The following is a 12,274-nucleotide window of genomic DNA, read 5'->3' as shown; positions in this document are numbered from 1 at the left end:
GAGCCATAGCCTGTTTCAATTTTTCTCTCATTTTTTGACAGTTGATACTTTTACCAGAGGATGCTAGTCATGATGTCGCCTCTTTCTCTTGACTCGTTGTCACCACTTGATTTTTTCTTTGAAAATTACTGTGATGCAAAATACTCTATTAAACCTCCTCAAGGCACTTCCTGTTCCCCAGAAACGCCCTGAAATATCATCCCCCGCACAGAAACACCTTAACAAAGCATGATCTGTCACAATTCTCAAGCCGTGATTTCATAGCTTTCCATTTTATTTGCGTTATCGTTGCATTTTTGTCTTCCCTTCCTCCTTGTAACGTCTAGCAGCCAGCATGCCTGTACAAATCGTTGTGCCTGAGCATCCGTGAGACACACAACTTCCTTCAAGTCACCTGCCAGGGGCTCTAATTAGACTGATAAGCAGTGCAACTGGAATCAGCTCTTCCTGGTAATCAGCCCCACGGAGCCCAGACAGACGGCTAAATGAGGAGGAGATGAGCCATGCAGCCCAACAGGTGTCCTTAAAAAGACAGGGGAGGTGTGCTTATACAGCCTTGTATTTCCCCTCTCTGACTACTTCAGAGTCAAATCTCAGGAGAGTTTGGAACATATACAGAGATTCTGCAGTTATTTAGAAAATTAATGCTGGAAAAAAAAAAAAAAACAGTATGTCGGCGCCTCTGTGGTGTATAGATTTAATCATCATGCTGTGACTCTGAATGGCTGCCTCACTTTTAAAAGGAATTGTTTGAGAAACTCCGCAGTAAGATGATTGATTCAGAGTGGGGGGACTTACACAATAGCAAACACACTAGTCAAACTGTGTATTTTGATTTTTGAATTGCATCCCATCCTGAATGCATTTCTCACTTTTCTCTTTGCAGTCACAGCTGCTCTACTTTAGACATATAATAATGATTATCATATTTTGTCCTGAAGCGAAGCAGTAATAAAAAAAAGAGCCCACTGACACATCAGGCAGGCTGAAAACAAAATGATATCAGAACTAATAAAATCTCAGACGGGAAATGTCATATTTGTCATTTTGACACCTGCGTGAGACTGTTGTGTTACACTTTCATTTTACACCCACCACTCCCAGCTGTACACAGGAAAGCAACATGGCGAGATTAACACTGCGATCTGAGGAGCAGCCAGGATGCTTCATGGAGACGGAGAGAGGAAGGCTGATAGGACGGAGCTCGAGGTTACTTTATCCACTCTCTGAGGAAAGATGTCCACTGCATCTGTAAACGTAGTTAGAGGGATTGACTTAAAGGTCCCCGACAGAAAATGTGTTCACTTTGACATTAACCTCCTCTAGCTGAAAGCATCTTGAATACCTCAGTGAAAGAAGAGTCTCGGAAATTAAATCTAGGGGCTCATACGGTGCATTAGCTGGAACTTGGAGTCTGAAATTGTTTGAAAAGGGACGACGAGAAGCTTTGTTATCAATGCATCTTTCAAGTGTATTTTTATACTGTTGATTTGGTAAATTTCTACTCTGTCAGGATCACATTAGCAGCTCGGCACATTGCAGGTCTGATTTAGGATCCATTTTGTGTAGTTATTTTGAATTATGTGAGAAAATGGTGGCATCTTTTACTGATTCTGTCACATCTCTTCAGTCAGAGTGCAGGCTGTTATCTTGAAATAAAAAGAGAAAAACTAAGAGCATCGATTAGTCCTTTAATTAATAAGTTGATTGGCGAAAAACTGTTTAGCTTTCTTAATCAACTGAGGGATTTTTCAAGCAAAAGTACCAAACATACCCTGGTCCACACAGTTGTGAGGATTTGTCTTTGTCAGTTCATAAACCGAATATCTTTGGGTTTTCGACTGTTGGTCGGACGAAAGGAGCAATGCGAAGACGACCGCTTGTGCATTTGTTGCTTTTTTCTGCCCTTTCATAGACAAAATGATAAATTAATGCATCAAGAAAATCATCAGCAGATTAATTAATGAAAATGATTGTTAGCTGACGTCCTAATCTCAACTATCAACAGATTAATGACAGTTGTGGCAGCATGTATGTAAATGTAGCTTTTTTTCTTTACTAATTCATGACGACAACAGACATGATGATGTTTGATTAACAGTGAGTTACTGTTGGACCACTTCATTAAAGTATTATAAGTGTTCCTGACAAAGAGCCGTTTAGTGCACAGGTCACATTACAGGTACAGACAGGAAATGGTGAGAAAGACAGCGAGGAATGTCACAAAGGCTGGAATCCACCTGCGGAAGTAACGGTCATAGTTTGTTTGTTTTTTCAAACTTTTCCTTGAATAACACCACACAGTCAACAGACTCAAGTAAAATAAGGAGTAAATAGGAGTCACAAATAATTTTTTGAGAAATAGAGACATTAAGTTCACACAAACAAGAAACCTTGTTTCATTGAATGTTTTATACTGATTTGAAGGCTACTTAAATTTCTGGGGCATTATATTTGCCACAGTTTAAGAGGTAAGAAATGTTTTTTTACCATTTTTCAAGTGCACTACTTCTTGGATGGTTCAGATCAGTGTGTTACAGCAGATGCGCTCGTTGGTCACACTTTGTTTTAGGGCCCCATAGTTTCCCAATCATTTCCTTAAAAGGAACTCTTATTTTGTACAAGATTTGTGGAATTTTAGGTAGTTGTTCGATATAAATGTAGGTTTGTGTTTATTGTTCACAACTGATGAATGTCTGTTAAGCAGTTGTGAGGAAGTTGCCCATCACAGTAACAAATTTGTAACAAACCCAATTTCCTGCTGGAGATCATGTTATGGTGGATTCAGCATGGTAACAGTTTAATGAATGTGTCATAGTGGTGATTGCCTTCAGGTCACAAATGCAAATCTGTGTCCTTGAGCCAAACGTATGCACGGGTAAACACACTGCTAGTGTAGATGTTCTCTGTTATCTATAGATTTGTTTGATGATGGATCCTGTTTTCAGATCAAATCCACTTGATTACCGTCACAGGCTAGCCAGCCAACCCCCACCCCTGCTTGCTTCACCCGGTCTCTCATCCTCTTGCTCATATTCCTGACTTGAGTGATGGCGTTTTTGATTCCTAATGACAGTCGGAACAAATCTACGGTAATGAGGTCACATTGGGTTCTTTTTTTTTTCCTCCCTTTCTCTGAAATCACCCTTCACAGCTCCGTACAATCAACCTGTTCCTGAGACTCAGACTGGGTCCTGGATCCGAGCTTCAGTGAGCCAGTGTGAAACAGATCAATTCCCTCCTCGGGAAGAGCTCCCTGCAGCCAAAATGGACACCCTGCTCTTCTGAGCATGTCTGTTTTTTCCAATATCCAAGACTTATTATCTCTTGACTCACTGGAGCTCATATCCTGGCCTGATGTTAATGCTGCTTGCTACGTTTCCAAACTCTGCCTTATGACATCCTTAGCATATTTATTGATTTATTTAGATTTTCTACTGTGTGTATTTGCAGACTTCTTAGCAGCCTCGTCTATGATAATGCATTTATCTATAACAGAAGAGGTATGTGTGCATGCTTGCATGAGCACTCACATCGGCGTAATGATGTGTGTTTCTCCTGGCTTGAGCAGGATGTCTGCACCAACACATCATTACGATTCGTTCGAGCCATTAGCTTGTGGAGAGCGAATTGTGGATGAAAAGCACAACCGGATGTATGCAGTCGTGTGTGTGTGTGTGTGTGTGTGTGTGTGTGTGTGTGTGTGTGTGTGTGTGTGTGTGTGTGTGTGTGTGTGTGTGTGTGTGTGTGTGTGTGTGTGTGTGTGTGTGTGTGTGTGTGTGTGTGTGTATGAATATGTACAGTATGTGTACTTGTGGGTGTGCAGTCTGCCCTCCTGTGTGTCAGTGTGCATACACAGAATGTGTGTGCTCAGTGATGTGTTTAGTAATGTGGAGACCTGCAGGAGACGGTCCGTGGAGAGAGCCTGCAGGATAATTGCTGCCACAGTGACAGGTAGGGCTGCCTCTGTCAGAGTTCCCTCAGTGGGGAAGTAGCGAAAGTGTGTGTGTGTGTGTGTGTGTGCATGCGTGCAGCGAAAGTGTGTTCGCCATCCCTTCAATAAGCTTTTCCCCAGTAGGCTCCCTTCAGACGGTGGCAGACTTCCAGATGTTTTCATCTTGTATCACACATACATCCAAGGAAAGAAATGAAGCATCTTTTACAGAGAGCAACAATCTTAAATCGTTTGGATATAAATTTTACCCAAGGAAAGACCTCTAAGTGATTTGAGATTTTAAAATCCAGCTTCATGTATCATATAGTATCACACATGGACTGCATTTCAGTTGCAAAGTGCTGTATGCTGCAGAGGATTGTGGACATGGATGCATAAAGACTTAGCACTTGTTGAAGTTTCCCTGAAGACTGCAGTAAATGTTTTTATGCAATGTCTTGCTGACAGCAAGGCTGCCAGCTTGTGTTACTGGAAAATGTCATCCAAAGACCCAGCAGCTTGGCTCTGCAGCATGCTGGACTTCTGATGGCCATGATTGTTTCAGATGTGCATTGTTTACATCATCGCTAACTGTATCCTTCAAACCCATCCCTTCTTTTTGAGTGATTGTCAGATGTGACTCAGATCGCATATGTCACACATCTGCAGATTGTCATCTCCGAAAGGGAGCGTAAACGATGTAAACGTGTCCCGGAGAGACTGCAGAGTGACATCCGAGGGGTTTCTCCCACATCTGGAGGTGCTCGCCATCCAAGTCATTTGCCGGTGCTGCTTCTGTTTCCCCGATCTCCTGCAGTCCGTGAAGAATTGGTGTCAGCACCTATCAAAGGCAAAATGCCTATTCTACACAGAGTGTCAGAGCAGCCACAATCTATTAATCAACCAGGCGGCAAAGAAACAGATATTATGCGTGTGTGTGTTTGTGCGTGTGTGTGTCTGCACATGTGCAGCAGAGGCAAAGACTCATCCAGGTGTATTATTCAGCCATCTTTGAAAAGGGAGCTCTAATAAGAGAGGATGCAATTATAAATGTGTCATGTGGGTTTTGTTTGAAAGAGGAAGGGGCCTGTAATGTGTCTGATACCAAAGGCCGCGGCAGGGTCTGCAGCAGACACAAGGCGCATGCTGATTGCACGACTAGAGCCATTACAGGAGCTGAAACCAGACAGAGGACTTAATCTCCCATCCTCTTCTTTTACTATATTGTCTTTTGATATCGTCTATCATGTGTCAACCAGAAAACAGGTTTTGGCATCTCAAAGGCAGCATTTTGCAGTATTTTGCTGGGGAGTTCAGTGTATTCAGTTAGAAATAGCAAATGTTTGTGGTGTGTTGATTTAGGCTGAATAACAGCAGTTGGTTTGTTTGGGAGCAGTGTTGGCTTATCCACAGGAAACGATCGATCAGGGTGAATAAACAGTGAGCCAGCCAGGACCCCCTGCTGTTACCAGCATGGTCCTTCCATGTGACAGACATGGTGGTATATGATTGGCACTGCCGATTGGACATTACAGCCTAATGATGTCATGGCTATCATCATGCTGGCTATATTGAGAGAGAGAAGATGGCTTGTTTTCTGTTCAGTTTCAATATTTGGCTTGATGTAACTCCATATTTACTTTTTAGGGATTAAGTTTAATTTATATCTCATTATATGAGTTTTGTAGATTATTAGATTATCATTATTATTAGCAACCAGTATTAAAAATGTGTGGGTAGCCATACTGCTGTTGCAAGATATATTAATCATTGTTGAAATGATCAGACACTTGATATGAGATTAATGAAGAAACTGGTCTAATTTTGTTTTTTAAAAGTCATTTATCAGGTAAAAATGCCAAACATTCCCTGATTCCACCTCCTTAATGAGCTCTGTTTTATATAAAAGCAAATTGAATCGTGTCTGCAACTAACAATTATTTTCAATGTTGATAAATATGCCAATTATTTTCTCAATTAATCGATTAATTTCTGGTTGAAAAGGTGTCAGAAAACAGAGAAAAATGCCTGTCACAGTTTCCCGAAGCCAAGCTTGACATATTTAAATGTCTTGTTTGTGAAATAATGAGGTTACTATCGTAGAAGACTAAGAAAACCAACAAATATTTATATTTGTGAAACTGGAATCAGTGACTTTTTGTTCCATAGAAAATTAAACAGTTGATTTAGTTTCTGTTGATCACCTAATCAATTAATCAGCCAATGGTTTCAGTTTTAAATTGAATACTTGAGATAAAACTAATGATTTGAAGACATCTTCACAGGAGATGTTGAAGGCTATTCTTTTAATATCGTATAAATCAGTATATAAACTGAACAGTTAATCAAGTCGTCAATCAAATTAAAAAATACTATATAGAGTTAATCAACAATGGAAATAATCAGGCAGTTGTTAGTGTTCATTTCTCTCCTCTTGTCTATCATTCAGATTGCATGCCATGCTCCTCCTTTGATTTAGTATTTAGTTTTGACACGATGTTGACGGGTTAATGATATATTGATTAGATATCGGCACGTAATGGTGTCATTTGATGGAGGCACTGAATGTTAAAGTATCTTGTTTTTACCTTTGCACTCTTCTATTCTCCTCTGGCTCAGCTCCACCATCTCCCTCTGTTTCATTTGCAGGTTTTCTCAGAGGTGCAGGTCCTTTGATTTGGTGTCTTGATTTATATAAGCCAAGGAGCAGAATAACAATTTATACACATGAACAAGAAGAGACAGAGGAGAGGAGTAGGTCTGTGGGATCTTGTGGGCCACAATGTGTGTTCAGATAGTAGTATATATATTAAATTGTTTACAGGATGTTTATCCTCGCCATAAAAAAAAAAAATCTTAGCTCATGTGAAAGTCATTTTATATTAGTGTGTTTGTGTCTCCTGTAGAATATTCTCTCTATTATGAATTTCCCAGAAGCTATACGGGAAGTGAATGTGAAGTGAAGATAAACAAATAAGCCTTATAAAAGCGACAATATCTGTGAACTGATTTACATTTTGATAAGAATCAGCGTGCAGAAGTCAGGTGTACTGTAAAGGGGTCACATACATGTTAGATATCATACATGTAATGAATGCGCTGCTGCTCGGAAGTCAGCGCTGTGGTTCTTCATACTCCGAGCTATGAAAGAATATTATTGTTTTTGTTTCCCGCCTAGGATTTTGACTGAAAAATGGGTTGCTGTGCATCTTATCTGTCAGGGGGATCAGGTGCATCTCCCTCTCTTTTCCTCTCCCTCCCTCCTCCTCCTCCTCCTCTCTCCCCTCTGATAGGTAGAGACAGCCATCATATGTGCAGGGGGAAAGTGATGGGCGGAATGGCAGCTTTAATATCGGAGCGATTGCCTGCTGATAAGGCTAACGGCTGTGGAGAGGCGTGAGCGTCAGCCCTCCTCCGCAATAAACACTTTCATTTTGTTTGGTTGGAGTGACGGATGGAGAGATGGAAGTGGTGAATAGACGACCTGAGGAACAGGGGAGGGTGGGGGGAGATAGCTGGAATGGATGTGGATGTTATTCAATATTAACAGATCAATCAGAGGGTGGTGAAATATGCATTTTGTCAACTATATACCCCCATTTGGCCAAAGAGGCAACATTACGATCATATGACAGCGCTGGCTGCTGTGCTGTGTTGAAATACAAAATACTTACAGCCTACAGTCTGTGATTTGTCTCCCAATGCTGAATTTATATTGCTCCTAACAATAACAACTCTGTCGTGTATCAGAAAAATGAATATATATATTCATGACTTTAAGCTCTGATGACTTCATGATAATCATTTCTGAATTGCTATTAGAATCTATGATGAGGGGTGCACAATTGCTTCAGTTTGCAGCATATGGCAGAGAAAAGCAACATTTTAATCAAATCATATCTCACCACAAGATAATTTGTGTTGTGCGCATATGCTACAGAGCAATTTAAAGGTCACATAAAATAAAGCTTAAATGTGCGCTTGTGTATTTTTGCTGTATTTTCATTCATTAGTGTTCTTTTAAAAGATGTTTTGAATCATTCTTTAGACTGATGATTGAAATGGCCTTTTACTCTCCTTCAAAAAAGTACTTGATGAGTTTTAGAAGCATTCCTCTGTTCTCCTGGCTGCGTAACAGGAACACGACGATCGTGATTTATGTCAAGGCACATTCTTCACTGCTGTTCTCATATTTGATAACACAAGTGTAATTTTAAAACGGTTCTTTGGCAGCAGGCGCAGTTCTAGCTGAAATATTTATATCTTAGATCTATCTATTTTGTGTCTGTAATAGCTATATATAAAGCAAAATTGGATGTGAATGTACCTTCTTTAAATGTCTACTTTAAAGTTCAGTCTGTGGTTCCTTGTGATAACAGTGTAAGTGTAAGTATTAGTAGCTACTTTGTCAGAAATACAGAAAAGCTATCGGTACCTGTTTACAGTACAGCCAAACAAACCTGCTTCATTCTAATCAAGAAAAATAAAGTACAGCCACAAGCTGATTTCATGCTGCACATAGTGAAGGTAGTTTTCCACACAGTCACTGTGGCTGCTTCTTCTTGTTTCAATACTCACTTGCAAAGATTGAAAATGATCTGCCATCAAAAAATGCAGAATATCACAGTTGTCTTGTCTTGTAGACACATTTTTGATGAGCAGTCACGGTCGATGCTAACCTCTGTGACAAATACATTGTGTTTCCTTTGACTACTTCACAATAAAAAGCACTCCATCTTAGTTCACTGTGAAGGAGAAGGAGTAGAAAATGTTCCGTTTGCATCAGCAGGAACAGTACTTCTCCTATATGGTGTAATGAAAGTGAGCAGTGAGGCTGATGTCAGTGAGATCACATTAAAAACAGAAACACTGGATTATATGTTGCACTGTGAAACCACCGTGTCGAGGTAAGCAATCTGAATCCAGTGTGTTAATGGCGGACTCCGCCACTGACAAGGAAAATTACTCTTTAGAGAGGTAATTACAGAATATTTCTAAAAAGGTTTTGCCATTAAATAGTATCAAAACTGTGTTTGATAGAAATCTTAAGATTTATTACTTCAGTAGCTGGAGATTCACGAGTCACCTTCTCTTGTAGAGTAATTGCTAGTATTTTACGAATAAAGTCTTTTTAATTCTATTGTTTTTGATTGAAGAGGGACTGAGTCCAATTGTAATTGTGTTGTTCACAAGCGACGCTGTCTTTCTGCTAACACATTTATTCACAAAATAGTAATCACCTACATGCACTGAATTTGTACTGAGTAGTCCGAGGTCATCAATTCTTTTCTATATTCTCCAATAAAACTGTTGAAGGTGTATGTAATTTCAATTGAAAGCACGTGAAAATGGAGTACATTTTAACACACATTTTTACTGTGCCTTTTTTGCTTGCTGAGCATCAGATGATGTGGTTCAGTATAACTCTGAAACCAAAAAGATCAAATGAGCAGCGGGAATCAGATCTCGATATTAGAGATCGGACTAGATAGGCTCAGACAATGCCTATTAAAACGGGTGGAGGAGCCTCTCTGAAATGAGACCTGACATCTCTTTTCCACAGTCTGTCAGGAGTATTTGGTGGCTAATTTGAAGCTTACAAAAAATGTGTGTGAGTCTGTGAGAAAAAGAGGAAAAGAGTGAGCTCCAGTGGGAGGTTAATATAAGAGGTGACCAAAAAGAGATGCTGTAGACTGTTATCTTTACAGTCAGTGACAGAACAAGCAATCCATTGGCTGGATTCTCACTTCAGCCCAGATCCATCCAGTTACCGGCTAATGAGCTCGGCAAGTACATTGTATTTACATTTAAAGTGGCTGTTGTGGGACTGTCCTTTCCCTCTGGTTGATTGGAGAGTCCTCAGCTTTGATTCACAAGTAAATACTGACCTTCAGGCTTCTTTGGTTGCACCATAAGACGGTTAATGTCAGCTTGTCAGTCAAAACCCGAGGTGAAGCCGCTGTGACGTGTATGTGTGTTGATTCCAGGCTGATCTTTAGTAGTTTGACTCATGATGTGTTGCGATCCCAGAGGGGTCCTCATTAGGACCAAAACGTTGTGTGACCTTTTAGCAGCTTCTCCTCCCCCCACCACCTACGACCTCACCCAGCTGGGCCTAATTACCTCGCTCATTACCCCCCTCCTAAATAGCACCAAGGCCATGCAGGTACTGTAGCTATCTATGGAGAGGCAATATGTCTGACTAAATACATGGGTGGCAACGTGAAATGGAAATGAGTTAAGAAAAGTCACTTGAAGACTTTCCTCCTCTCACTAATGGTAGAAGATTTTCCTTTTCCCCCTCTTGTCTATTTCCTTTTTGTGGCACCACAATTTAGAAACTTTTAATGTATATTTGACCTTTCCAGCACTCTCGCTGCCTCCTTCATCCTCCTTTCAGCCATCCTTCAGAAAACTCTGGCTGACACCTAAAATATAAGATGTCCCCTTCGCTGCCATGCTGATGAGATGATAGGATGATCAATGTTTGCAGGATCCTTAATAACCAGAAAGAGAAAAGGGGAAAGAGGAAGAGCGAGGGAGATGGATGATTATCCTAAAAGTAGCGTGCTTAATTAGATGGAATGCTGCATACATTGTGGACTGAGTGGAATCATTGGGATAGATTAAAATACTAATTAAACAGGCCCTTGCCGAATTTGGAGTGTGAGGTGGGGTTCAGCTCTTCAGGGTCATTTGCATAGCCTTCATCTGGGGAAATGGGATTTAAAGGACCTGCTCTCTTTCTTTTTCCTCTCTTTAACTCTCACTCCCTTTTCTTTTCCCCATTGCCAATCACATTCACATGCTAACAAACTCAATTAAAATTATGCTCCATTTTTTTCATTTCACTCTATAATTTGGCATAATCTATTAAGGCCCCTTTGATTTTGTTTTTCAATATAAATGTCTCCATCAAAGTGAGGAAGGGGCGGCGTTAAGCACAGGAGGGGAAAAAAGTCGGCGAAATGTGTGATCTTGAGCGCTGGATATTCAACATAGCCTCACTTTGGTTTGATTTGCATGAGAATATCTTTCGTGAACAAAGCTTTGGAAATAGCATGCCATATTTGATTAGATCAATAGATCTGAGGATCAAACTCGGGTGGTGTATTAATTACTGCAAGAACAAAGGCAAGAGCACAAGTTATTGTGTGCTGTGAATCTACAAGCACTTCATCTGCTTTGTGGTGATCTTCAATAGGTCTGACTCAATGTCTCTGAGTATAGCAGTCAATTTTTATTGGTGAACTTTTTTGCATTTCATAGTTGTCATCATACTAGCAGCATGGATCTATATATGGCTATGTTGGTCAGTCCTCCACTTCCACACCAATTCCAGCATTCCTGTCAGGCTCAGCTGTGCTTGGTGTTCAGTACTAATTAGGAAACCTTAGCATGCTAACACGCTACCACCAGTGATTGTATCACAAAGTAGGCCAAATGAAAGAATGTAAATTCAAAATACTGGCATTGAAATTCATGCATGAAATGACCTGATCATGTACTATACATCCGTCTAGTGTTGCAGTGGTGACATCAACAGGTGAAATACAACACTGAAGAATATATCAAGACTACTCCTGTTGATCCTTGTTTCAGCCATACATTCAGCTTAAATATCAGCATGTTAGCATTGTCATTATGACCATGTTAATATGCTGGCAGTAGCATTTAGCTCAAAGCGCCACTGTGCCTAAGTACAGCACTGCCAGAGCTGCTAGCATGGCTCTAGACCCTGACTTATTATCGGCCTACGAACCACACAGCATGTCATTCGTCCAAGTGCCACCACAGACTGCTGTCAGCTGTCTTACCCTGACGATTGTTTTGCTTTTCCTCCTTGATTAAGATTTTCTGTGTGTGTGTGTGTGTGTGTGTGTGTGTGGTGTGTGTGTGTGCTGGTGATTTGCTATGACCAGTTTGACATCTGACTCACGCTGTTACATCCATTGCATCATTCTCGGTTTCACTGACCACTTGTTCTGCCTCAGGAACTGAAAAATCTGCTACTTTGTCATCCGCTGCTCATACTCAACACCTCCTCTGTTTTTGTCTCTCGTGCAGTCCAACAGAAGCAGCAGCTGGAGAAGGAGACAGGCCTGAAGATAGTGGAGGCCGGAGTTAGTGATGTAAGTTATACTGACTAAAAATATCTGTTGTTCAGCTCTGTGTGTAAAAAAAAAAAAAAAAAGAGTGGGAGTCGATGTGCTTGTGACTGTGTGCGTCCTCTGTGTTTGGGCTCATGGGACAGGAATAACTCTGTGATTCCAACTTGCCTTGGCATTCGTATCACACCTGCAGCTTCAGTTTTGCAGCCAAACTCTAATCTGTAGCAGC

General features: G+C 40.7%; 1 protein-coding gene across 1 annotated transcript in view; it reads left to right on the top strand.

Annotated features, from left to right (window-relative positions):
* The window catches only part of ptprn2 (protein tyrosine phosphatase receptor type N2), a 119,569-nt gene that overhangs the window by 58,418 nt on the left and 48,877 nt on the right, over positions 1 to 12,274 (top strand). The window contains exon 11 of the mRNA XM_070853085.1: positions 12,002 to 12,066. Coding sequence (XP_070709186.1) covers positions 12,002 to 12,066 — 65 coding nt within the window. The remainder of the gene's footprint in view (positions 1 to 12,001; positions 12,067 to 12,274) is intronic.

The sequence above is a fragment of the Pempheris klunzingeri genome, chromosome 21 (assembly GCF_042242105.1).
Source record: "Pempheris klunzingeri isolate RE-2024b chromosome 21, fPemKlu1.hap1, whole genome shotgun sequence".
NCBI lineage: Eukaryota > Metazoa > Chordata > Actinopteri > Acropomatiformes > Pempheridae > Pempheris > Pempheris klunzingeri.
This window is presented reverse-complemented; position numbering and strand designations above follow the sequence as displayed.